Source organism: Lepisosteus oculatus, chromosome 2 (assembly GCF_040954835.1).
Source record: "Lepisosteus oculatus isolate fLepOcu1 chromosome 2, fLepOcu1.hap2, whole genome shotgun sequence".
Classification (NCBI taxonomy): Eukaryota; Metazoa; Chordata; class Actinopteri; order Semionotiformes; family Lepisosteidae; genus Lepisosteus; species Lepisosteus oculatus.
Genome location: NC_090697.1, coordinates 56121942 through 56147703, shown reverse-complemented (window position 1 = coordinate 56147703; position 25762 = coordinate 56121942). Strand labels below are relative to the sequence as shown.

General features: G+C 34.8%; 1 protein-coding gene across 12 annotated transcripts in view; it reads left to right on the top strand.

The window, feature by feature from the left end:
* supt3h (SPT3 homolog, SAGA and STAGA complex component) overlaps positions 1-25762 on the top strand; it is a 229535-nt gene that overhangs the window by 188803 nt on the left and 14970 nt on the right. For all 12 annotated transcript variants that reach the window (XR_001478287.2, XM_069179534.1, XM_069179564.1 and 9 more), the window contains one exon: positions 5451-5561. Coding sequence is in view for 11 of the 12 variants with exons in the window: in XM_069179534.1 (XP_069035635.1) it covers positions 5451-5561 (111 nt within the window). In the remaining variant the exon portion in view is untranslated. The remainder of the gene's footprint in view (positions 1-5450; positions 5562-25762) is intronic.

The window sequence follows — 25762 nt, the reverse complement described above, 5'->3', positions numbered from 1 at the left end:
GCAGGTGAGACTCAGTGCAAGGTTCAGTATGATAAATGAGACAGCTGCACAGGTTGATAACAGTAGCGTTGTCTTCCACTACTGTGTGTCAGATACCATCTGTAAAATCTGCAGGTAATCACCATACTATGTGTAGCTCATCATCACCACAACACTTACCTGTGTCACATATAAACATTTAATATGTGACCTGTGTTACTTGTGTCACAGGTGGGTATGTTGACTGAATAAGTTAATGTTTGCACGTGAACACACTAATATGCTCATGCTTTGTGAAAGCACGTTTGAAAATTTTTCCTACTCCATGACCTCCATCCTCTATTCAAGTGTCAATTGTTATCTGACATGTTGACACAGGAATAATGTCAAGCTAGTGTTGCCAAGAGCAGAGAAGTTTGATGTATGCTTCATTTACTGGTAGATGTGTTGCCATGACAGTCTTGCCATGCTAAAAATGATAGAATTTTTAAATGGTGGTATATTCAGTCTGACATCCTACACAAGCATGAAATCAAGTTATCTGAAAAGGGCAGAGATACTTTATGTTTTTCTAATGCTGCTGCTTCCTGATAGATAACTGATTAACGTATTGTTGTAATATTGTATAAGTTGACAATGTGAAAAAGCCTATGAAATTACATTTTTGCCAATCTTTGAAATAAAGAAAATATACAGTACCAGCAACTATGGAAAAGCACAGCAAATGACCCACTTGAAAGAGTATTGATTTTGGAGTTGTCTGAAAAGTCTGGAGTTTATTTAGCAAAATATGAAAGAAAGACAGACTGTTTATACCATAATATTATTCTACCAAGCTGTATCTTGTAATTTTCTTTTTTGTACTGCAAGCATTTGATTAAAATTAAATACCCAGAGAATGTTTGTTTTTATGTTATCCACACAGTTTGCTTGAAGCTTTTTTCCCTCATTTCTACTGTTTTAAATTAAGTAAAAGGGAAGAATTTTATTTAGTAAGATTATAATTTTTAATAATTGACACAGGATCTCAAACCTTTGCGTAGAGGAGGAACTAACCTCATTCAGTACACAGCAGATCCAGAGAGGAAATTTCCTTTGCCAAATTAAGTAAGATCTAGTACTGTATGTAACTTAGATTGGGGTACTACACTACAGCACAGTGTCCTTGGACATTATACTGAGGCATTGTTTTTTTGGTTTTGTGGCATAAAATATAATAAACAACATATACTGAATGTCATAAGAAACCCATTACTCAATTTATGTATTTTTCAAATAAAGCATTCAGATTTTGGTTTTTGATTAGATATGTTTGGTGTTAATTTGATTAGTCATTCGTTCCCAACTCTAATAAACCTCAATAGTGAGAAATAAGATTGGTCACAGATGATTTTAACAATATTTTGTTAAATATTTAACAGTATTTTTAACAGTATTGTAAAAACAATATTTTAACCCATTAAATATCAATATGTTGAAAATAAAAAAAATGAAAAACACAACAATAATCTAGTATGCCACCGTCATTAAAAAGAAAGGTTCTTTTATGATTGGTATGTTGGAGCATCACCTTAAGTGGACTTGTCAGTAGTGGAGTCAAGGCTATGTTTAGTGATGAAGCAAGATTTTGCATAGACCACCCTGATGAAGTTTAGCACATTTGGCATTGATAAGGAAGTCAAAATGTGATGGTCTTGGTAGAAGTGTCTAGTTGCAGAGCTTTCCTTGTAGCAATTAATGGCAACTTGACTGACCAACATTATGTGGATTTTTGGAAGTTCTGGAACTTCAGTTGCTGCTCTTTCTTTGGACACAACATATGCCACTGAATCCTCATGCTGCTACTGTAACAACAGCTTTCTTGCAAGATGTGAGTGTGACAGTTATGCCATAGATGCCCTACTTGCCAGGCCTGAACGCCACTAGTGGGATGCGATAGGATGTGTGTCACCTAGGGTTCAGAGACCAGTGATCAAGGATATGCTTGTCCATTCCCCAAATAGGCCTAAAATATTATAGCCTGAAAAGGGACCTAATAAAATATAGAATTACAGAATACAGAATTATTCATTATTGTATTTAAATTGTGATTAGAAAACAGATCTAATATATATATATTATACATAGTGGTTTTAAAAACCTTATATTTAAAAGCAAATAAATACATAAAAAACAAAAAAGAGGTCAAATTAAAAATTAGTTTTGAATGGTAATTTGAATATCGTGTTCTGTAAGTTGCATTGTGGCTGGTACAAGTCTGCACTATATTTAGATCAATATATTTAAATTGTTAATATTGCAATTTGCCATTGAGGTACAAAACCCTCTACAGTTCACTGATAATTTTTGTTTGGAAGATAAATTTTCAACATATAGGGTATACTTTACATTCACAATCTCTTAAACCCATGCATTGTTAATACTGTTTATCATAGCTCAGCATTAAAAGAAACACGAACTCTTCTGTGGTTTCTCTTCTCTGGTGCCCATTGAATCTGTACAAGCCTGCCTAAATCCCAGAATGACACAACGCAGATAATAACTGAACAGAATTTAGTATTTTCTTGAACTAGTCTATTATTATACATTTCCGTAGTGTTTACTTAAACAATAACCAAACTTCTAGGGGGAAAAAATCAACACATTTTTCACTTATAAGATTTCCTTCCAGCTATTTTCCCAGATGTGAAATTTATTCTTTTTGAATTTCTTTTATCTGTTTCTACATAAAAATGTAGATTTTCAGGATCATTAGTTTGTTAATCACCCTGAATTGGTATTCCTTCGAGCTTAACTAGTTTACTAGCTTTCATTTGCTTATGAATTTCAGAAAGATAAGCAATGTTTACCTTTTTTAAGACCCCTCTGTTTGTAGAGGGCATTTAGGTTTATTTGATTTGCTGTTGTCCTGTTGTCCATTGACATAAAAAACAATAGTAGGATTTACATGATAAAGTTATCTCTCATGCATCTCTCATGAAGCTCTATTCACAGATGCAGGGGTCTTTGGGGTTGGAGTCACCGGGAGATGGCAGAGGCCGGTAGTGATATCATATGAGAAAGAAAACAACAGTTAAACAGGAAAACTGTGCTCCTATTCTATGAGGTCAAAATACACTAAAACAGATATTAGCATTTGTAAATTACATTTCCATTTTCCCTTTCTCTTGTTTTGTGTTCTTTATCACACAGAAAGGAATAAAGAATAACTAGATGACCAGGGTTCAGTACTATTTCATTCTTAAGAATGCATTAAATAGAAATGATATTATTTGTGTTAACACAGACAATAGCTATTGTCACACAGTAAATAATGTATTTGCTAGTGCTTTAAGGGGACTTAGAAAATCTGCCACAATGTCAGTCGTGCAGGCCTAGGACTGAGGAACTAGATTCCTAGATTTCAAAAGAGGAATCCAAAGCACTTGATAACAAGAACAAGAATGCATACTCACTGAGCTCATGTGAGCATTTCTCAGCCAGCTCCTGTGAAGGCACACTTCAGTAAATGCAGTTACTGGAACTGCGTCACATACTGTAGAGTCTGTGCCAGTAAAGCACTGCAGTCTGTCAGCGCTGGGTTGCAGATCACTGCCGCACATTTGCATGATTCAAAAGGCAGCACCACTGCCATGTAAACCTATTTTTAAATGACAAAACCCAATTTTTAAACCTTTTGCAAAATTGTGTAAAAACAAGCTAAAAAAACTCAATTAAAACTCAGTTTTAACTGTTGTTAAACTGTTATATATTGAAATTGTACTTAGTTGTGTAGATTTCACACAGACTGTATAACAAGATATGTAGTATAAAAGAAACAAGAAAACACAGGTTAAATAAGTTTTTTGAAAACCCATTTAAATATCAGAAAACATTTAGAATATAAGCCTATTTTTTAGCATATGATTTGTTAATTTTATCTTCATAAGGAAACTCTGTCTCTGCACTTTATATCATGAGATATAATGCTAAAAAAAGTACCACTGCATCATGTGCAATTTGATTTATTGAGCGGCTAGTTCCTGTAGATAATAAACTAGAAGTGCATTTCTTTGGTTTGTTTGTAATCTGCATAGTTTAGTAAATCCTGCTTTCGTTTTAGTGAAGTCTGTGTTTAATATGGCGATAGGCACATCCGGTGGAGGGATCTCAGCCATCTCATAAATTTCTGTGCTGTATTTTATTAAATAATTCCAAGCAGGAGTGAGACATTAAGATGTAGGGGATATCTAAACAGACCACATTGGTTGAAGACAGATTAAAGTGGATTAACCAGGATTCACGACACAGCACTGTAAAAGCACATTTTTTTTGTCTGCTGGCAAATTCTTGTAAGAATCTAAATATTTCAGTGAAAACTTAAACTTTCATGAATGAAACAATAAGTGTAGAAAGTAAAAGTTCTGTAGATAGTATAATTAATGTAATCCATGTACTGTATTTGATCTGTCCGTTGCTAAAATGTACAGTGCAGCTACGTTTTTGGCAAGCACAATACATTTTGTCAGATTATTTTTCCTCTTTTAAGAAAATGCCAAAATGATATTTTTTCCTCCTTTTCCAGCAGCAAATATTTTGTTATGTGTTGGATGTAATAAAGGGCAGCAGGGTGGCACAGTAGTTAACATTGCCGCCTCAAAGCCCTTGACCCCTGGGTTCAGTTCCTGGGGTGCTAGCCGTATGGAGTTTGTATGTTCTCCCTGTGTTCACAAGGGTTTTCTCTGGTTGCTCCTGTTTCATCCCATAGTCCAAAGATGGCTGGTAGGTTAATTGGCTTCTGGGACCACTGGCCCTGGTGTGAGTTTGTGTCTGTCTGTGTGCCCTGTGACGGACTGTATTCCTGTCTGCAGTATATCCCCTCCTTATGCCTGCTGCTCGCCAGGATTGATGCTGGTTATCCCGTGACCCTGAATTGGATGAAGCAGTTAGACAATAGATGGATGTAATAATTTGTCAACTACTGTATAAACTGGTAGTTTTTGATACAGCTCATTGATTGCAGGTAAATAACTGTATAAATGTATATAAAATATATTTTTTTATTTGAAGGTTTCCTTTATTATATGAAAGTGTTTATTATAATTAGGTTGATATTTTGATAAATAGCCTGTCTTTTAGTAGGTATTGATTTGTTGTTGAAAAGCAGCACCAGAAAGAGGTTTTATTGATGAATAACCCTATGAACCTTTTAAACATTAGTGGTACATCTTTAAGAAGACGGAAAAGAACAACAGAAAAACAGGCATCTCCATTTCTGTTTTTTATTATGCAAGACTCAAAAGTCTTTGAACGGTCATGCATCTCCCTTCTGCGGACTTAATGAAATTTGTCACAAAATGTATTTGCTGTGTTCTTTTGGAGGTCCCGGCATTCTGAGTTTTTTTCTTTGTGTACCGTTGCTCTGTTGTACAGAGAAGCGCGGAAAGCAGTGTTTTTGATTTAGCAACAATTTATGTGTTTTTCTGTTGCAGAGCGCTGCAGCCTGTGGTCTGGAGGCTCAAAGCAATGCCATCCAGCCCTCCCACATCAGAGAAGCGATCCGGCGCTACAGCCACAAGATTGGCCCACTCTCCCCATTCACAGTACGTAATAACAGAGCTATAAAAAAGTTATATTTATAATCTCAGAAAAGTCTGATTTTAAAGTGGTCAAGCTAAGAAGTATTGGAATTGTTGCGAGCAATTTGCGGTTAGTGTAATTTTCTTTATAAAAGTGGCATAATTCTACTGAGGAATTAAATGCTGTAATTTTTGTCCATTTTGGAAATACAAATGAAGTCTTTTTTATATCATTTTAATCTATTTGCACTTGAAAAATGATATGAATGCCTGGACATTTTTATGAAAGAAAATATTTGTTCAGCTATTAAATATGTAAGTTGTTAGAAAATGTTGGAGACTGGCGGCTGTCAGAAAAGTTAAATTTTACATTTTTCCTTTTGTTAGTAGATTGTGGGCATCAAAAATGCTTACTTTTGTTTTTAAATATTGCTTCATGTTCAAACTATTCCTGGCTGTAATTGACTGTGCCAGTACCTGAGCATTGCATAATGTACTGAGAATGTTGTTATGCTGCCAAGATCTCTAATAATAATTGGGACATGGAACTTACTGTTGCCCAATTTAGATAACCTTAGTGCTAGGGCATTATGTGACATCATTGGCTTCATGCTAAAGGGAGTGGCTTGTACCAAGAGAGAAGTTTTGGACAAGCGTAGCACCCAGCACAAACAAAAGATGGGGAAATTAGCTTGCCTAACACCCTTACTACTACTGGCTAGTTGTAAATTACACTGGTATCTTTTAAAAGGATTTAATGTTGATCTGTTAGGAACAAAAAGAAAAAAACAGCTCCAAAACATCAAAATAAAGTGAAAACATCAATGTCTATATCATTATTATTAAACACCAACCAGAGTTGGTGCATGTAATGCTAGTGTGTAATAACATTTTTACTGAATGCATAAACATCATAACAGGTTCACTTGCTTTTTACAAATAATCCTTAGTACATGCAAATGTGGTGACCACACCACTAGCAATATCTCCCTGCTGAGTTGTTCATTCCTAAACATTAGTCAAAAATGAATTCAGATACTATTAGGTAACTGTTTTGTTGCAGCATTTGAAGAGTAGTCATTTCAATTCCTTTATTTGTATATACACATTATTAAATGAATTTTTAAAATTATTTTAAGTGTTCTGTTGCACATTAGCTAAAATCATTAATGAGTTTAAAAAATAATTTAGACTATTTTGCTGGCTTGACTGGAAAAGGCTTTAGTTAATACAAGTTATTTTCTCTTTTTGGTTAAATCTTACATAAGTGGCTGTAAGGAAAAAATGGGCAATGTTCAATACCCAAAAAAATAGTTGCATTGGGTGTACCACAAAGGTCAGTTCTAGGAACATTTTTTGATTACTCCTTGTCTTCTTTAACTGTGTGCTTGAGTGATGTTAAAAATCGAATACACCAGCATTTCCTTAATTTGAACCATGAAAGACCACACTGAGCCAGGATCATTCTTTCGTCAATATGAAATTCTGAAGGTGGTTATTGGTGGGTTTGAATTTTAGCCATGCTTATCTGTAAAAAAGTTAAGTAGTGTAATTTTTATAAACTTAGCTTACGAAGGAATATTCATAATATTATTAAAGTACCTTTTTTTCTACCTACATAATTTTGTTCATCCCTCTCCTCACTCCTGCCATAAAAAGCCAGATACCGAGAGGATCATAAAGTACATGCTTTTTTTCTCATATTGAATCAGTAATGCAATGCTCACTCATAACAAACTGCCATATGTCCAGACCTCAGCACAAATTCTAATTAAACTTAATCTTATGCTCATGTCACTTCAGCATTAGCTTTTTACTGAATTCTTGTTTTTTAAGGTTCGGCTTGGTTTAGCACCTTACAACTTCGGCATATGCTCCATATGCAGCTTGCAGTCTTTTGGCTGTTGCTACTTAAACCAAAAGTGGTGTTCTTTGAGCCATTGAACATTTTCCTGGCTAGCACCTAAACTGTATAATTACAAGGATACCATTAGCTATTTTAAATATACATTGAAAAGATATTGCTACTGTAAACCTAAACTGTTATTCTCTGATCTTCGTCTTTTGCTGTATTTTTTACATTTTCATCATCTTTGCTTTTGTCATTATTTTCTCACCTTTTTGAGTTGTTACTTGGGCATTAGAAAAAAAAGAAGAACATTATTATTAATAATATTTAAAAACATTTTCTGGTACTTTATTTAATAAGATTTTAGAAGTAGTAGATTTAGTGTGACATACTGTATGTACAATGTGGTTTTCCCACGTCTCCTATCTGCCAGTGGTACAAAGGAAACTTACAGTACATATTTAGTGTCTGTATTAAGAAAAAGACACAGACTCAGAAACATTAATATGATATTCTTCCTTTCTTTTCTTTTGATAAATGTGAATTTTCTCCTTTAACAATAAGATTATGTTTTCTATTTATGTAAATATATACAGTAGACTGTATATACTGTACTGTATGTAGCACCTTGTTAGAAAGTGTGAGAGACACTCCAATGCAAAGTAAACTATATGTCTATTTATTTCCAATCAGGTAAAACTCTGTACAACTTTTTTTAGAGATACAAATACATACATAATTTATAGTTAACATTTTGTTAATACTCTACTCTCTATTTATGTGTATTTTCTCATTTGCTTCTTCTGCTTTCGGTTTTGAACATTTCAGTTACCCCACAACACCCAGCTCAACGCCCCTTATTTATAGTCTGTTATTCCTCATTCCTGATTATCCCAGAGGATTGCACTGAGAAGTCTTCCTGAGATGGCTCTTTTAAAATGCAAATTCAAAGACTCGAACTCACTTCACACCATCATTGCTTCACAAGCCATCGTTAATTAGACCACACTCCAGAAGGTCGACAGGCCACAGTCACTAACGCCACTGTGGAAAGAGAGTGTGGTTAAGAAGTACTGTAGCATGCAGTGCAGCTGACACTTTGACCCAACTTTGAGTTAGTTAATCTGGTTCTTTGCTGTTTGTTTTCAGTAGTGCTTTGCTCTGTGATCAAAATCTGGCCCATTAAATTTAATTTCCTAATTTAAAACTGAAGTATGAGAGTTCCAGTATCACAGAGTCATTTTGGATTTTTGCATTCTTATTGTCTGTGCCATGTAAAGTGATACAGTACAAACAGTTGAATTAAGCAGTTGCACTTGCAAACTGCAAGTGATTAATGTCTTGAAATACAGCTGTGGAGTATTTATAAAGTAGAACTAACATTTAAGAAACCCTTTAGTAATGGTAAAAATGATATTAATTCAAATGTACTACATATGTGTACTACTATACTCTACACCAGAAATGTAATTTGCATGAGAGGATTATTGTTAGAAATGATTACAGATGAAAGTTTACTTTAGGTGTTATTACTTGTGGCTAACATTTGGTTTCCCTTAAAATCATTTTTTGTTTAGTATTTTATTAAATACAGATACACATTTGCATCTCATGGACTTATAAAAAATATATTGCATTTAATTTCAGATACTGCAGCAATCAATGCTTTAAGGTGAAATAATATTCACATAAGGTCAAATGTCTTTATCATGTTTTGAATTATATAACTTATTAAAATATAAAAGCAGATTTTTTCATTTACCTTTTCATCTTAGTTCTGCATTATGCATATATGCACAAATAATATACATTTACGTCTAATAAAATGTTTGTTTTAACCATTTTAACTATTTTGAACAGAGATGGAATGATTTATTAATACTTTTTAAAAAAGACTGTATATAGGGTATTCATGAAAGGATATTCTAATAGTTTTATGTAACCATTGTATTTTCATTACTTTACTATAAATAATTTCTTGAATTTTTAATGTGTAAAATCTTGAGTGTTTTTAATGAAAAAAACATTTTCCTTATGTGCACTATTCATATCCAGAGCTTGCACCAAGTTTGATTTTGAAGGCTGTAATCCATTTACTGAATTCAGTGGAATTTAATTGAGATATTCTAGCAAATAGCAAACCATGAGGATAACTGAGACAAGTTTCAGTGAAGCTGCAGAACATTTCATGGAATGTCTGTGCAAGAGTGGTATCAGTAAGTAGTCAGGCAATGAATTAAGTTGTTTTTGTGTTTTTTGTTGATTCTTACAGCTTCTTTATAATTTATAATGGCGTCAATAAAACCCTGTGTCTTGTAACAGTCAAATAAAATAAGGTAAATCCAAATTTAGCCTTCAGGAATGGAAGAATTTCTGACTGTTAATGTTATATTAATCATAAAATGAAACTGTAGTCCTCTTTCTCTTCGCACCACTGAAATGGTAAACAGTTTGAAAGCGTATCGGAGTCATGAGACTTAAATGGAATTATGTGTCTAAGGAATTGCTGATGTTGGATGGAAACTTATAATAATGATAGTATAGTAATAATTAGACATTTATTCAACCCACTTATCTAGAACATCAGAGACAAGGGGTTTCTAAGTCACTTGATTTACTTAACTTGCTCTAGTTGACACACCATGTTTTTTTTTTCCTGAGAATACCAAGCTTGAACTTGTTGGAATCAGGAGGTCCATTCTGTGCATCACGCTGTGATCTAGTCCGTGCAATAGGACAGGCTGTGCTCAGCTTCCTTCTCCTGAACTCACCAACAGGACAACCAGTGATGATTAGGACCATATGCGAAAAAGACGCTCTGGCTAGACAGAGAGATTGGAAGACACTTATCCATCATCTATCCTCCCCAAGCTGCAGTGCTGAGGTCTAAATTTGATCAGGCAAATAAAAAAACAGTTAAAAAATAGCCATGCTTATATTTTCTGAACAATTCAGGAAATATAGCTACCCTTAACTGCTCCCTGGCATGTGCATTTAAATTGACTATATTTAGCAACGCTGGGAAGATTGTTTTTCTACTCAGCATCATACAATATTTTTCATAGATGCATAGCAAACAGATGTTAAAAAGTATCATATTTTTGTATTTTTATAATGTTTGTCGTGAGTTTGGGTCCATTTGATATTTTCAAATATCAATATTAAAGTTGTCCTACAACTAAAAGTTTTAAAACATATACTGTATGAAGAGAAGCAGTTTGTGCATTTAGAGGAGGAGTATTACTTTAAAAGTTGAGTATGAAAGCATTGGTATTTTGAAAAGATCCTATGGTTTATATAGCCACAGCAGCGATTCAGTGACATAATTTTTTGTAGCCATTGGCATTTACTGCTGATACTTTGTTTTAGATGGCTGACCAGGAATTGTTCAGAGATAATTAAATGGATTCTGTCATGTAATTGGTTTAGTTTATTGCAACTGGAGCCAGTTTTAAACCATGATTAATTACACCAGTGAGCAATCTGACTTGAGCTGAATCTTGTACCATGTGAGATGACCAAAAAACTCCAGAGAATGAATAAAAAATGTGTTTGGTGGCCTGACAGTGTAAATTTTAAGATCAGCACCCAGGAAGAAAATTAACATTTGTATAGTCCTATCCATACAAAGCAGCTGGTGTCCTATCAAAGGCCCATAGGCACTGTAGATACTGTATGTACCAGAAAACAATTTGAGGTTGAATTCAATACAGAATTGTTAACTATCACTTAGAAGGTACCATTCAACCAGTTGCATATCAAATTAATTGGGACTTCATGGCTTGTCAGTTTAGCAATGATGAAAATATTTTTACAGTCGAGTGACATCTATAAGCGTCAGCTGAGTGGTGGTGGGGAACCATGTTCCTCTAATAAAGATAACAGCCGTGAGATACACATTCAGGCCCCAGGCACATCAGCCACGTCTGGAATGTGCTGTTGCTTGGTTTGACACTACCTGCTGCTTTCCTTGATTTTCTTCATTTCAAACCATGAAACATTCATTAGAATACTTAGAAAAAGGGGGTGCCTGAAAAATGTCTGTGTGTGTGTGCTTTGGAGGTTTTTGAGCTATGCAGTGTTTAAGGATTTATACTCACTTGACTGTCACTGAAGATCAGCTATCAAAGCATTGTGCTTCTGCTTTGATTTAAAAAAAAAGTCACCCATTTAAAAAAAAAAAGATTGTCACTGATGGCATCACTGAGATTTCAGTGCAAGTAATTGACCTCATTCCAGTGATGTTTTGAGGGCTGTTGCATTGCATCACATAGCTATACCATAGAGGTCTGTGCAGAATCTGTGGAGTGGTCTGGATTTATTTGTTTTACCTGTGCCTTGTATTGTACATAGTTCTAACTCCTGAAATATTTTCAGCTTAATTTTATTCAATATAAAATAAAAGTGTTTTCATTGTATGTCGTCATTAATGTCTTTGTTGCACAGTACAGTTTGGGTAAAAGCTGTTTTCTGGATAAATTGCATGCATCGTCCAACAGTGAACAACCATAAGCAGAAAAATCAGGGTTACATATACAGGTATGGTACATACTGTAGTATACGTATTTAATATTTTTCGTAAAGATCATGGCCATGTCATACACAAAAGAAACACATTGCTACAAAGTGTTTTTTTAATATGCATCTAGATATTTACTGTATGTAATGTTTAAAAAAACTCTTGACAGTCTGCTTTTATGACATACACACTGCACTGAAAACAAATTACTCTGCATATGGGGTAGGCCCACTTCATCAACAACTTCATTAAAGCAGTTATTATACATTAGTAGCTCCATGTTATAGGCAAGACAGAGCAGCACTCTTTTAGTCTTCTTTTTAAAAAAGTCAAGAGAAAACAAAAATTCTTCTGTAGTTTTTTGTCTTCACAGACTTTCTTTTTCTGGTAGCCTGCCTGCTGTAGTCAGGCTTCTTCGTTTGGTTCTAAGTTTTCTCTCTTTCTTTCAGCAGTAAGTGCCTTGGCTGGTCTCAAGGCTGGAAAGCCCTGGAGTGCAGCTACACTTCCAGCTTCTTCTTCTGTCACACACCTCTAAGAGAGCTCAGTTTATATAGAGAGGACCACAGTTGTCTTCTATCGAGACAGTAAATACAGTACCAGCAGCTGCGACCTCTCAGAGGAGCATTAGCTGCCAGCCTGTATCACCACATTACACGTGTAAAACGGTGAGAAATTGACCAATTGATTTTAAGGGCAGCTTTAGGAAAGCCAGATTGCATAAGCCCAGGTTAGAGTTTAGCCAGACCACTGGGGTTAACACGCATACTTTTGCTAACATTGTCATGAGCTCTTTAATGGATAAGTAATTGGGTCTTCAGTTTAACATTTCATCTTATGTATCTGGGCATACGTGGGCACTGGTTTCTGCTCCAGAGGGAAAAATGCCATCTTCTGCTCCACCAATGTCACGTTCAGCAGCAGCCTGTTTTTCTTTCTTCCATTCAAGTATTTTCCTGTCCCAGCCTCGCTTGCCTTCTCAGGTTAGACGAGACTAGGCTACAAGTGGTAGCAAGTTACTGTAGACATTTTGTCCCTTATTTTTTTTTATTTTTCAAAATTAATTAAATGTATATGAAAATACAAATGAAAATTTCTGGTTTTACTGTTACTACAAATGCTTTCTAAGTGTTTCAGAATGCTTCTCACAGGTACTAGAGACATCTGTTTTATATGATCACTCTAGCAGAACATTCAGCTTGACACACCAGCTTAGACACTGGTCTATCCAAACATCCCTAAACACATCCAAACCCTACCCATGAAGTTCAGGAGTGTCAGATGCATTTCCTGGTACAGGTACTGTATGTGTATTGTCTCTTGGTTTTTCTTCCATCCAAGCTGTTAGTAACATATCAGATCTATTTTTTTTTTCAATTAAATGTACAACCATAATACTTACTGTATTACTTGGCTCGGAAGACTTTAATAATTACCCCATATATGTGTATGAACATTCATTTGAATAATTGTGTAAGGGCTTCTCAGATTGAAAGATCCTGCAGGAATTCAATTTGATATCCCTGACCACAGTGAGAAGCTCAGGCACAGTTTTTGAGTAGAGTGTTGAACAGCTGGCTGCAGTTCCCATCTTAGCTGCAATTTGAACTCACATGTATAGGATTATACTCAAAGTGTTTTGCTTCAGAATAAATTGTTTTTCTTAAGGTAATTCCAAAATTTGATGAGTAATAAGTACTGTATAAGGTTGAAGTAAATAATGTCGATCTTGAAAAGGCAAATCAAATTAATATATATTTTCTTAGTAGAATTTGACAATTTTATGACTTCCTTAATCATCTGTTGCTTCAAACTCAAACATGAATTCAAGCTACAAAAAGGGTTGTGGAAGTGTGGAACAGTGCTAATGCCCTTGGTTTTTGAATAAAGGGTTAGAGATCCTTGGATCAATCAGCTATGTACAAAGGCTTAGTGGTTTCTAACCCCTCGTACAGTATGTAACCTTTCTTATGTTCTTATATAAACTCTGGAAATCGCTTAAGAAAAGCAAATGAACCCAAGATGTATGTACTGTAGTTATTTTGATCAATATGAGGCTTGTTTTTTTCTTATTTATGTTTCACTTTTGGAAGAAGAATATCTTTACAGACCTTATCAGTTTTATACAGCTTTACCAGCCCTAATCACTGTGGAGTTATTGACTTTCAGATCTGATTAAGGCAGTAGGGCAGTAAGAGGCTCAGATCATTTCAAACACAACCTTTTAAGATTCCAAGCAAAGAGCCCTAATGACTCATGAGCAGTTGACACAAAAGTTGCTTCACAGCACTTCAGCAAGCTAAATGTCAAATGTTACACAAAATAAATGATATCATATGTAAATTTGTTCTGAATGAACAGATTTTTTTATACATGTATAAAATATCTGGTGACCTTTACTATGTGTGACTGTATCCTTTGAATAAAAACATAAAAACAGCTGTCATGTGCAATTAAAGCTGAAAAATAGTTTTGCTTTATGTTAAGCATAATGTGTTATGGAAAATAAAGGCCTTCTTGTGAGGTCAGTCAGTATTCATCCTTCATTACCATCATACTTAGAGAGCAGTTAGTTTCTGCCTGCAAGGATGAAGTATTACCATTTAACTAACTTAAAATCTTAAAGAACGTAAAAGATTTATCGTTGAAAACAGTGTAATTAATACACTACTGATACTTATTAACTGTAGAATTATGTTGTTACACACAGGGTGCCAGCACATAAGTTTGTGGCTTCAGTATATAAACTTGGGTTTTAGAAAACGTGACTAATGTTAAAAAGTGATTTGATAGTTATGGAAAGCGGAATTTATCCATGACAATTATCTTCAATACATGTCGTAAGGCAGTAAAATGTGATAAAAAAAGACGAGAACAAATTCCTAAACATTAAACAGCATTTACAGTACAGTAAGTGCACAATTGTACATTTATTCAACCTTAAGAATAACACACTTTCAGTCATAGCATATTGTAATATACTGGTAATAGTATAAAGTGCCATTGATATTTTATTTACTCTTGATCTTTGGAATATAAGAAAGGTTATACAATAAACAGAAAAATCTGTTGACCTACAAATATTGTCACTAGTATGTTATACAAAAAAACTTGTGGATCTACCTATTAAAGAATACTGTATCTCAGACCCTCAGAGCAGATAAAAAGTACTTCCTATTCTAGATCCAGAATCTGTACTTCATTGTATTTTTGTTTCTCTGTCACCGTTCTGTGCTTTTGTCATAATGTATTTACTTTTGCAGTTTCTTTCAGGATTATGAACTAAAAGAGATTTGGGGAGAGCTAGTTCTTCTTTCAGTAAAAGCAGAAGTGATTGAGTCCTTTCCACTTGCCATTATGTGACATACTGTACCTATCAGTCCTCAGATCATTTTAATTGGTTTCAGTCTGAATTAGAAGAAACCCTTTAGGAACCAGTTGAACAGAATGATGCACTGTTCTTTTTATTTTTTTAATTCCCTACATTTTTATTAAATATATCTCCATTTCATGAAGTAGCCCAGCTTCCAGCTGGCTTTCCAATTGCTTTTCAAATGGACTTGATGCTGGCATTGACAAAGGTCATTTTCTTCTGATTGCTTGTCTTAGATCTGTGCTACACATTTGTAATGTATTGTATATACACATTACCCCTACTTTTAACTTTGGCACAATATACATAGCCAGCAGCCATATCACCCTGCAACTCACAACTGGCAGCTCACTGAAGCTAAGCAGGGTTGAGCCTGGTCAGTACCTGGATAGGAGACCACCTGCTGGAGGTGGTGTTACTGGGACCAGCTGGGGGTGCCCACCCTGCAGTCTGGGTGGGTCCTAATGCCCCTGTATAATGGCGGGGACACTATACTGTATTGGGCACCATCTTTCGGGTGAGATGTTAAACCGAGGTCCTGACTCTCAGTGGTCACTAAAGATCCCTGGGCATTTCTCGATAAAGTAGGGAGTTATCCTGTTATCTCCCCTCTGCCTTTACCGTGGCCTCCAAATTGTCCCCATGTATGATTGGCTTTCATTTGCCCTGCAATGGACTGGTGGGCCATCCAGAGTGTACCCTGCCTTGCGCTCGTTGCTTCCTGGGTAGGCTCCTGCTTCCCGCGACACCATATAGTATAATGCGGTTTGGTAAATGACATGACATGACACAATGCACATAATTTTAGATTTGACAACAAACTTTTTTTTCTTTTCTTTCTGATCTTAGTAAATGGAATGACTGTATTAGTAATCTGTACTGAAATAATTGGAAATGTTCACAACGTTCACATACTGTAGCTGTGTCAGGGAGTGATGGGCTCATGGAGTTACTCACAGCTACATAAGACACACCTATCTACTAACTAATGACTGATGCCTTTGTTTTTTTCTTTGCAAAATATGCATTCTTTTTCAATACCTTCAAGGGCATGTTTTTTTACACAATGAAGCTGACTCCAAGGCAAATTTATCAGTTATAGATATTGACACATCTGCCTACTTCTATGAAAAAGTTTACTCCTTTTTTTAAAAAATACAACGCTGTATTAAACAAGAAGAGAACAAACTGATTAAGAGTAATTCCAGCAAACTAAACAGATTCATTATTCACAAAAAAATTGTTTTTGTACTCCTAATGTTCTTCTCATGTCCGTTAATATTTGTCGCTCTTCTAATATGCTTTTTCAATTTGTGACAAGACATAATCACAGTACTATTGGCGTATATATATATTTTTAGAAAACTCTTCAGTGCTTGGAGAAGAATTTACTGAAGTGTGAGAAACTCTGGCAGGGTTTGCAAAATAAAATTAAAAAATCAATGTGAAAAAAAATTACTTTGCCCTCAGTGGCTTTTCAGTCGGAAGGTTATTATTAATTTCAGATGTGCAACATGTGCATTTTAAATGAGTTCTTATTTAAGATTTAATAAAAGTAATCAGACTCTGCTTGGATTAAATTCCCTGTATAAGGAGTATTACCAGGTTTATTATTGTACTTATCAAACTGAAGCTTTGATATTCTATATTAATGCAAACATAATAGTTAAACTGCTGGAAACCATACTTAAATTTCAAAGGATTCTTTCCCGGTTAAGTATTTAATAAATTGATAAAATACATTTAATGTTTCCAGTTCTACTAATTTAATTTTAGTACTTGTTTTACTTAATTCTAATAAAAACAATAATAGCAGTTGTTATTGTTCTGACGATTAACAATTTGCTGCACATTTTATACATCTGTCAGCTTTTCCTATGCTTTTCTAACAGAATGTTACATAGTACAATTCAGAACAATGAAGAATAATGGATGCTATAATGTAGTTATAATGACTAGGAGTATAAAAAAGTTTTGGCACAGAGTCAGAAAGATTCATGTCTTCCACACTGTAGATACCTTGCACTGTATTTCTAAAAGGATGAGCAAACTCTTTATCACATGCAGTAGAAACTGTTTTATATAATTTAGTGATATGTTTCTGTTTAACAGGGCTGTTTGAACTGTTGAACTGTTTAAGTAGAGTTGAGTGAACAGAAGATGGAAAGCAAAGTGCTAGCTGTTGGACATGCCTGACTAATAAAAATCTGGGTTAAATGTTAAATCAGTATCTCAGATTGCTCACCAAATAAACCAACAACATTATTAGGCCGAAGCAATTAACACAGATATTTTTTCTGTTTTAGATGTGTAGCTTTTCAAACCCCATAGAGCAGTATGTAATAATGTGTGTTATTTTATATATTACTTTGGATAATTTAGTAGAATATTAGAAGGTTACACCTATTTGTTAGATGGAAAAGATGTGCTTTACACCTGAAGAAGGGTCCACAGCTGAAACATTGTGTTTCCTTTCTCCTCTTTTCAGCATGGAATAAACCTTTACTGGTTCCTATCTTCAGGTATGGGTTGTTTTACCTCAGTGAGTTGCCATGTACCCACTCTACTGAATTATTTAACATTGTGCTTTACAAGTGCATAACAGAAGAACATAACATTTCTTTTGTGGGAAAGAGAAAGGTTTTTTTTCATTTCCCATTTAAAAATATTTTTACCTTCAGAAAACATGACAGTCTTGTTACCTGAAGCTGAAGATTTCGAGATTTCTCCCATTGCAGCACACAAGCAGTACAGTACATTCTTCTGAAGTTAAATTTACGTCTGGGCATGTTTGTTGTAGACTAATGGATACCTTATTTAGTTACTCCAGAGTGTATGAAGCAGTGTATATAGTATCTTCTGACTAATTAAAATAAATGCATGTCCATATATTTGGAGCTTATATTTAAATCCCACATTTCTCAAACAAAGTGTAGAATGTGAATATTTCACTTTTGGAATTTTATTGCTCTGTAATTACACTGATAGCCTGCTGAGTATATTTTGAAATAAGGCCTTTAATTTGACATATCTGCTTACTGTACTATGTTTGTAAAGTGATTTTTTTTCCTGAGAAAATAAATTTAAAGCAGCTCTGTTTTGGTTTTTAATTGAGCTCAATTCAGAAAGAAAGAGAAAAAGAGACCCCACTGAACAGACATCAGTGCAGTTCGTTTGCTGATTACGAGTGAAATGGGCTAGAATGAAAGCAGCCAACTGTAGTTTGTTTAGAAGCCAAATTGGTTTAGTTAGTTTGGAAAGAATCCAAAGTTCTTAGGCTTTAAAGTGCTCTTTTCTTACTGAAATTGATACATTTATGTACTGATATGGCACAAAGTACACTAGAGTTATGGAAACATGTTTTCATTCCCCAACAACTGTTATGTTAAGCCTTCATATTGACATTTAATGAGCACATTTGAGATGCAAATCCATAAGATACAGTACGTGAATGACAAGTGATGGTATTGGGAAAATTTTACTTTTCAGAGGTGTTCAGATTCCTGTAAATACAGGTATTGCCAGAACAGCTTTTTCTGAAATTTGACAGTTTCTACACTTTCTGTTCTTCTAAAAAGTATTCCTAAAAGTAGCTGAATCTAAAATTCCAACAACATATAGAACTATGAGTAAATAAACTGTTCTTTCATACCATGTATATTTTAGGACTTAGAGACCTTCAATTTAAAGAAAGCAATAAAGCCGAAGACTACAAGCAAAACTAATGATTGGATTTGCTGTTTTATATTTTGATTTTAAATTCTCATTATTGTAGATTGTTACGGTACATGAAAAATTCCAGTTGCTGTTTCATCTATGCTGCATCCCTATCAACATTTCCTTAATGACAATAATATGAGTCTCATTACTCTTCAGCCTGTTGTCCATTATTGTGTCGGTCAGAATTCATCCATAACCATCTTCACATGCAGGGCAAAGCAGCCATTCATCACTGATGTAGATATATACTACTTTGTTCCTTTGCAGCCTATGTATGTTGACACAGCTACTTACTTGAACTACATGGGTAGTTATTACAATTATACATAAATACAATATGCATAGTAACTGTAGAACCTATTAATGCATTGTATGGGTTAATTTTAACTTTCAAATTATAATTCTAGAGTTAACTGAATTAGTTGTGCTGAGCATATTACCAGAATTAGCTGATTCTGCTTTTGGAACAAACACTATGTGGTTTAATCTTTGAAAGTTAATCTTATGTAGGGACATCTACAGAGCTGTCAGATATTTCAGTTTTCCTGCAGGGGTGCCTTTAAATAGAGATTTTATCCTCAAGCGCATACTGTAGCACTTTGAAATTGTTCTCACTCTGTGAATGAAGTGGCGGCCTCTGGTGGCAAAATCCACAGAATTCTGTGACTACTTATAGCCTACAGTTGCTTTATGTGTATTTATGTTGTGAAGTTCTATAAGCTATGCATTACATATTAATTATTATGTTATAGTGACCGCACATGTAAATATATCATTATTCTGTAAAAGCATGACAATGCAGAGCTCAGAAACTAGCTGCAAAAAATTATATTAACCTGCTGGATGTAAAAATGCAGGAGAATTTTAGGAAAACCAGGAATTTTTAACAAGTGTGTGTGTGGATCATCATCCAAGTGGGTGCTGCACTTCAGTGGTGGATGATGTAAGATGTGTTGGGGTGAAAGGTGATATAGAAAGTTTTTTTGGAGCAATGGATGGTTGGAGTTGCCATAGATTGGCAACATTATCACATTTGTTTCACACTATATTCCAATCCATCTTAGTAAAGCAGTGTTTATAATATGCTTTTCAAGCTAATGCACATGGGGCATACCATTGTAATGAAAGTTCCAAAGTACATTTACAGTACATCATTTGTACAGCAATTTCAGAACTTGAGCATGAGCAGAAATTGATATATATACCAGGTAGTTTTAGTAAAGATATTCCTATTTTACAGAACAATTGTGATGCGTGGGAAATGTACCTACTGTACTTAATGTGACATATTATGATTATTTAATTATCAGTGATAATAGGAGTGGTGATATGCAACCACAAATTACTATTCTGTGCAAAATTGATTTTTTATAATAATGTAACGCTTACGGCCGACAGGCACTGTGTAAGAGCCGGCTTACCAGAACGGTGACGTCGCCGCCCTTCCCTGTGATAGCAGGACTACAGGTACTGGGCTGAAGAGAGATCTCTCTTTGGCTCACCGGGCTGGGCCCCTGTTGAGTGACGCGGGAGTCCCGGGTTCGAGCCCCCGACGGTGGGAGGCCGACCTAATGCGGCAAGGGCGCCCGCCTGAACCCCCGTTGCGTTACAATAATATATTGTACAGTATAATGCTAGATGTTAATGTTGGGAGCTGTACCATCATGTGAGCTGTATAGGGACAAGCAGAGGTTAATTCTACAGTAAACAGAAAATAGTAATAAAAGAAAAAAATTACACACAGTCAAAAATTTGTTTTTTTTGTGTGTCTTTTCAGCATGGAAATAGCCTATGCTTTCTCTTCTCAAAGAGTGTGTTTACAGAATAGGCTTTTAAAAGAACATCATTTTAGAATTTATACAAGGAATAAAATTGGACTAATTTCAATGGGATTTATTAGAACTTTTGTCTGTTTTCAATTACCTTTCTCCTTGCCATCTCTTTTGACCTCTTTACAGTTGTGTTACTTTAAAGGGGATCTTTAATGGGCGGGTTATTTTACAGATGAGCTCTACTTAACATAGTCTCCCCTCTTGAATATATTGTTTCCTTTATTGTAGAGCCAACTCTTACAGATGGGCACTGGCCTTTCATTTTGAACATATTTCGTTTTCTCTATTAGGTAATGAACCCCTAATCTTTCATATTAAAGGGTTATGTATCAGATGTCATCTATGAAACCATCGGTGTGTGTTCTGGATAGTTTTTTCGGTTAATTTGCATATGATTCATTCATTTATCCAAATGTTTCCATACTGGAAACATTTCTTTTAAATAAAAAAATATTTAATGAATAATTAAAAACTCCCTGACAACACTTTCTATAATCCAATCCACCTTTTGTCCCAGAATAACTCATCAGTGTATTATAAAAATAGATGCATCGATTATCACCATGTTAAAAGAAAGAGTACGACAAGTAATAGGATACTATAAAATTATACTGACCATTGTGTTTGTTTGACTGTCTTACCCTACAACCCTATGGATGCAACAGATTTCTAAACAATTGCATAAAACACCAAAATTAGCTTGTTAATTGAGCATTTAAACTTTCCTAAACTATAGCTTAATCAGCATTCCAATACAAATACTGTTAACAGTTTAACTGTTTTAATTTTAATATGTTTATAATCTGATGATTTCTTTATATTTGTTGGCAGCTATGTTAATAAATGATAATAAATGTACTACTGTCGTTTCTATACACCCAATAAACTGAAAGAGACTGGTAATTGGTCTTACTGCCAGTTAATTTAGGGCCTATTAATCAGTTAGCATATGATAGCCTTTCAACTTTCTTTAAATATCCTTGGCTGGTTATGGAACTATCTTTATTTTTACATTTTTTTGAAATGTAAATTTGTGGGCCTGTATTTGAAAATGGGAGAATTGTTGTGTAGATTGAGGCAAAATAAGACATGCTTATGTCATTAGCCCCTGTTCTAGATTTGCCACCCATAGAGGTATTTATGATATGTGCTCTGTGGTATAGTACCTTGTCTTGTGCTGTCATGTTGATTGTTTTGTTCTTTTCAGCGCGTACTGTATCTCCTCTGACACTTTACACATTTTGGGCAGTAAATGAAGACTGGGTGCTCTGTGCAAACTGTTTATTTGCTCAACTTTCCGATGAATATATTTACATTAAATGTTTCACAGTCTTACCAATATCTTTCCCATACCTGTAACAGGTGTGCTTGTGGGTCCAAATTTCTGTTAAATTGTTTCATGCTGTTTGGCCTTCGTGATCTGATACCTGTAATCTCTAGCACCTTACAAAAGTATCCACCCTCTACAATAAAGATAAAACAAATTTCTAATGAACAATTTTGATCACAACATCACCAAAACCTACAAAGAAAATGTACAAATTGAAATTTACTGATTGCATCTATCTTATATATCTTATACCCTAATGTAGTATTTGGTGGAAACACCATTGGTAGCAATTACTGCTGTAAATCTTAATGAATCTATTTTGGTCTCTACCAGCTTTTCGTAGTGGGACAATGTCATCTTTAACTGTTTTTCTTGGTAAAACTGGTCTCAAAATTTAAAAAAATGATTGCAATCTTCAGCTTGGATTTTCCCTCAGCATACATTTTATTTTGGATTCAAATCATGTACTGTATTTGACTGAGCAACAATATTCACTCTCTTCTTTATGATCTACCAAAAAGTTCATTTTTTGTTTTGACCTTAAAACCTTCTACCACATGTCAGCGGTATTTCTCTCATGAGATTTAAGATATGAGTGTTTTTTAGTAAAGACTTCTTTCTCACTGCTAACTTATACAGGCTGGTATTGTGTAGGGACTGGGTTCACTCTGGTATGACACATGTTCCACTTCTTAATGATCATCAACGACTTTCTTGTTAAAGTCTCTTGTAACCTGCTCCTGATCTGTGCTTCTCTTCCACTTAACTTCATTCTTGACTCCTTGGTCTTAATGGTGAATTTGTTGCACTGTATTAGTTGCCTTTATTTGAGTTGTGGAATGAAATGTAATGTCTGAGGGAACTTACAGAGGAAGATGAGACGGAAATATAGTCTAGTTAAACCACTTTGATTGGACCCAGTCAGATATCTTTTAAATAATTTTGCGACCTTTTAATCTCTTTCACAACGATTGAGATATGCCATAGCAAAAGGGTTGAATACTTAAGCAGCTGAGAATCACCTCATTTTCTAACTTTATCATCTTAGTTTGGAGTAGATATGTACTATACGTTCTAAATATAATGTCAAATTTGAAAGTTTCATGATTACAAGCTTAGACAGCAACAAAAATTGGAAATCTTGCAAGGGGTGACTACATTTGCAAGGGTCTTCATGTCCTGATTCTTGATTTTGAGGTTCCTTTTAATTCTTCTCAGCAACTAAAATGGTATGTGTGAAAAGATTATATGACTAATTACAGCGTATTTGTATCTAAATGATACTGTATTTTCAATTTGATATTCAAGGGTTAGCGTGTACGTATGGTACTTACCCTTCACTTAGGCTTCCGTGGCAATGTTTCTAACTTGTACAATGTTTTTTTATTGAGAAAAAAACCCATACTACCAAAAACGTAGTGGCTCCTTGATGTGGGGTCTTAGTGTAAGAGTAATCTGAACTTCAGCATTTGTGTGTTTTTTATTCAAAGTTGTAAAATATGTGGAAAACTTGTCTTGGGTTTAAGGCATTTGTTTTAATTTTTTTTAGCTCCAAGTGGTTTTAACTTAAGGCCAAGGAAAATGTAATGTAGATAGAGATAAGACATAGTCTTATGGGGTAGGGCACCATTTTATCATTCTGTGTTCCAAAGTGGAGTCTATGGTAAATGCTGTGGTATTATAAAGAGGCTGATTTTTAATGTAAGGCGAAATACCAGAATGTTGTTTTAGAAATGCAATTTATAGTTAAGTGTAGCTGCTACATACTGCATTAACTGTAGTCATTGCAATTAAGTTTAATATACAGTACAGTTATGAAATTAATATTTTAATAAAATACAAGTGACAAAGCAATATCTGTCTCAAACTAGACAGGATTCTTGCATTTGCAGGCCAAAAACAATGGCCAAGATAGAAATATCATTTCTTATTTGTTAAAGCATAAATATGTTTCATTACAAAAAAAATTAGAAAGAAATATTATGCCATAAAAAATAAAAATGGAGGAAGCCAAGACTAAGCCTGAAGAAAGAAAAGGCTTCTTGACTCCCATTTTTAGATTTATGAAACCAATCTTTTTCTAGTGTAAATGTTTTTAAGTATGGCCGCATCTGGAAGTGTTTATTTCAGTGGCGTGTAATCTATCTGTGGATTTAGTTAGCAGCAGGCAGCGGGAGCCCTCTTTTTTGTATACTTCTCATCTCAAAATTTTATAAATGGTTTGGTTGAACTTGTTCCAGTTTGCATATTGCTGAACTGATTGCTGCCGATATCCTTTACCTGTTTGATTTACTGTTAGCATTCCCTCATGGCATCTGCCCAGTCCTTCTACACCTGGAGTTGGTGTACAGCCAATTAAATCAGCGAATTGGTGGAAGCTGTTCTGTGTTTAGCCTAAATGGATCTTGCTGTGCTCCTGATGGAACCTGTATGTCTAAAGAGAAGAACCTCTTAATTCTTTGCCCAGAAATCTCAGAGGTGCTGTATCACTGTAAATCTTGAAGTTTTCCAGTTCTTCCACATCTCTGGCTCAGAAGAATCCACTGACAGCATTTGAATTCAGGATATGAGCAGTGAGAAAAGTTGTACAGTAAATGGTATCTTGTCTGATTGCATTCAAAGTAATCCTCTCACCATCCTTCATAAAATAAAGTGTCTGTTCATTTCACTCCTCCTATTTTTTTGACATTGTACTGTGCAAAAAGAATTTTGTTGTTTGTCTTTTTTCTAACCGTTGTCCCTGTTTGCTCATACTGAGCTGTTAGGCTTTGCTAACAAATAATTGTTTTTCTCCTCAGCTGACATGAAGTCAAATTGTCTTTTTCATGGTATGTGGAGACTTTTCACGCCTGCTGACTTCCGGCTCATCCTGAATGTTTATATTGGTGTTAACCTCCAGTGCTGGATAAACACATGGACCAATGGCACTGGTGGGTAAAATCCCTTCTCTGCCAAAACATTTTACATACTAGACCCATTACTCTTGTACTAATCCAGAACCTAATACACAATTTTGTTGTTTTCCAAGGTAGCCTGCTCTTTTCTGTATTCTGTAAGTGTATATCCATGATACTGTACCTCTTCCATAACTCACTTGTCTGATACAGAGCTCCTGTGAAGGGTGGGGATCATATTACAACATATTATAACTCAGTCGTTGATATCTACACGGTATAAAATACACGTGGCTTCTATATTTAGCTGTTTTAAAAAACATTTAAAAAGTTTCATGAAGCATTGTATGTGAACCAACATACACAGTACAGACCAGTCATATGACACCTGTTTGGATATGGCTTCCCTCCAGAGTGAAATGAAAAATTTGGACACAGCCAAATTATTGTGCTTTTTTGTGACACTTTTCCATGTGTTTACATGCTCTCCCCAGTATTGTCAAGGTTTTTCATTGTGTACTCCAGTTTACCCACCAAAACCAGCTTGGCTAATTGGTGTGTCTAAATTTTCTTTGTATGTGTCACACAAACACTCCATGTGATGAACAGGTGACCCATCGAGGGTGAAGTCCCTCCTTAATACCTGTGCTTCTCGGATAGAATCCAGGTTGCTTCAACTCTAACCAAGAGTAAGCGTTCTTTTTTAATGGA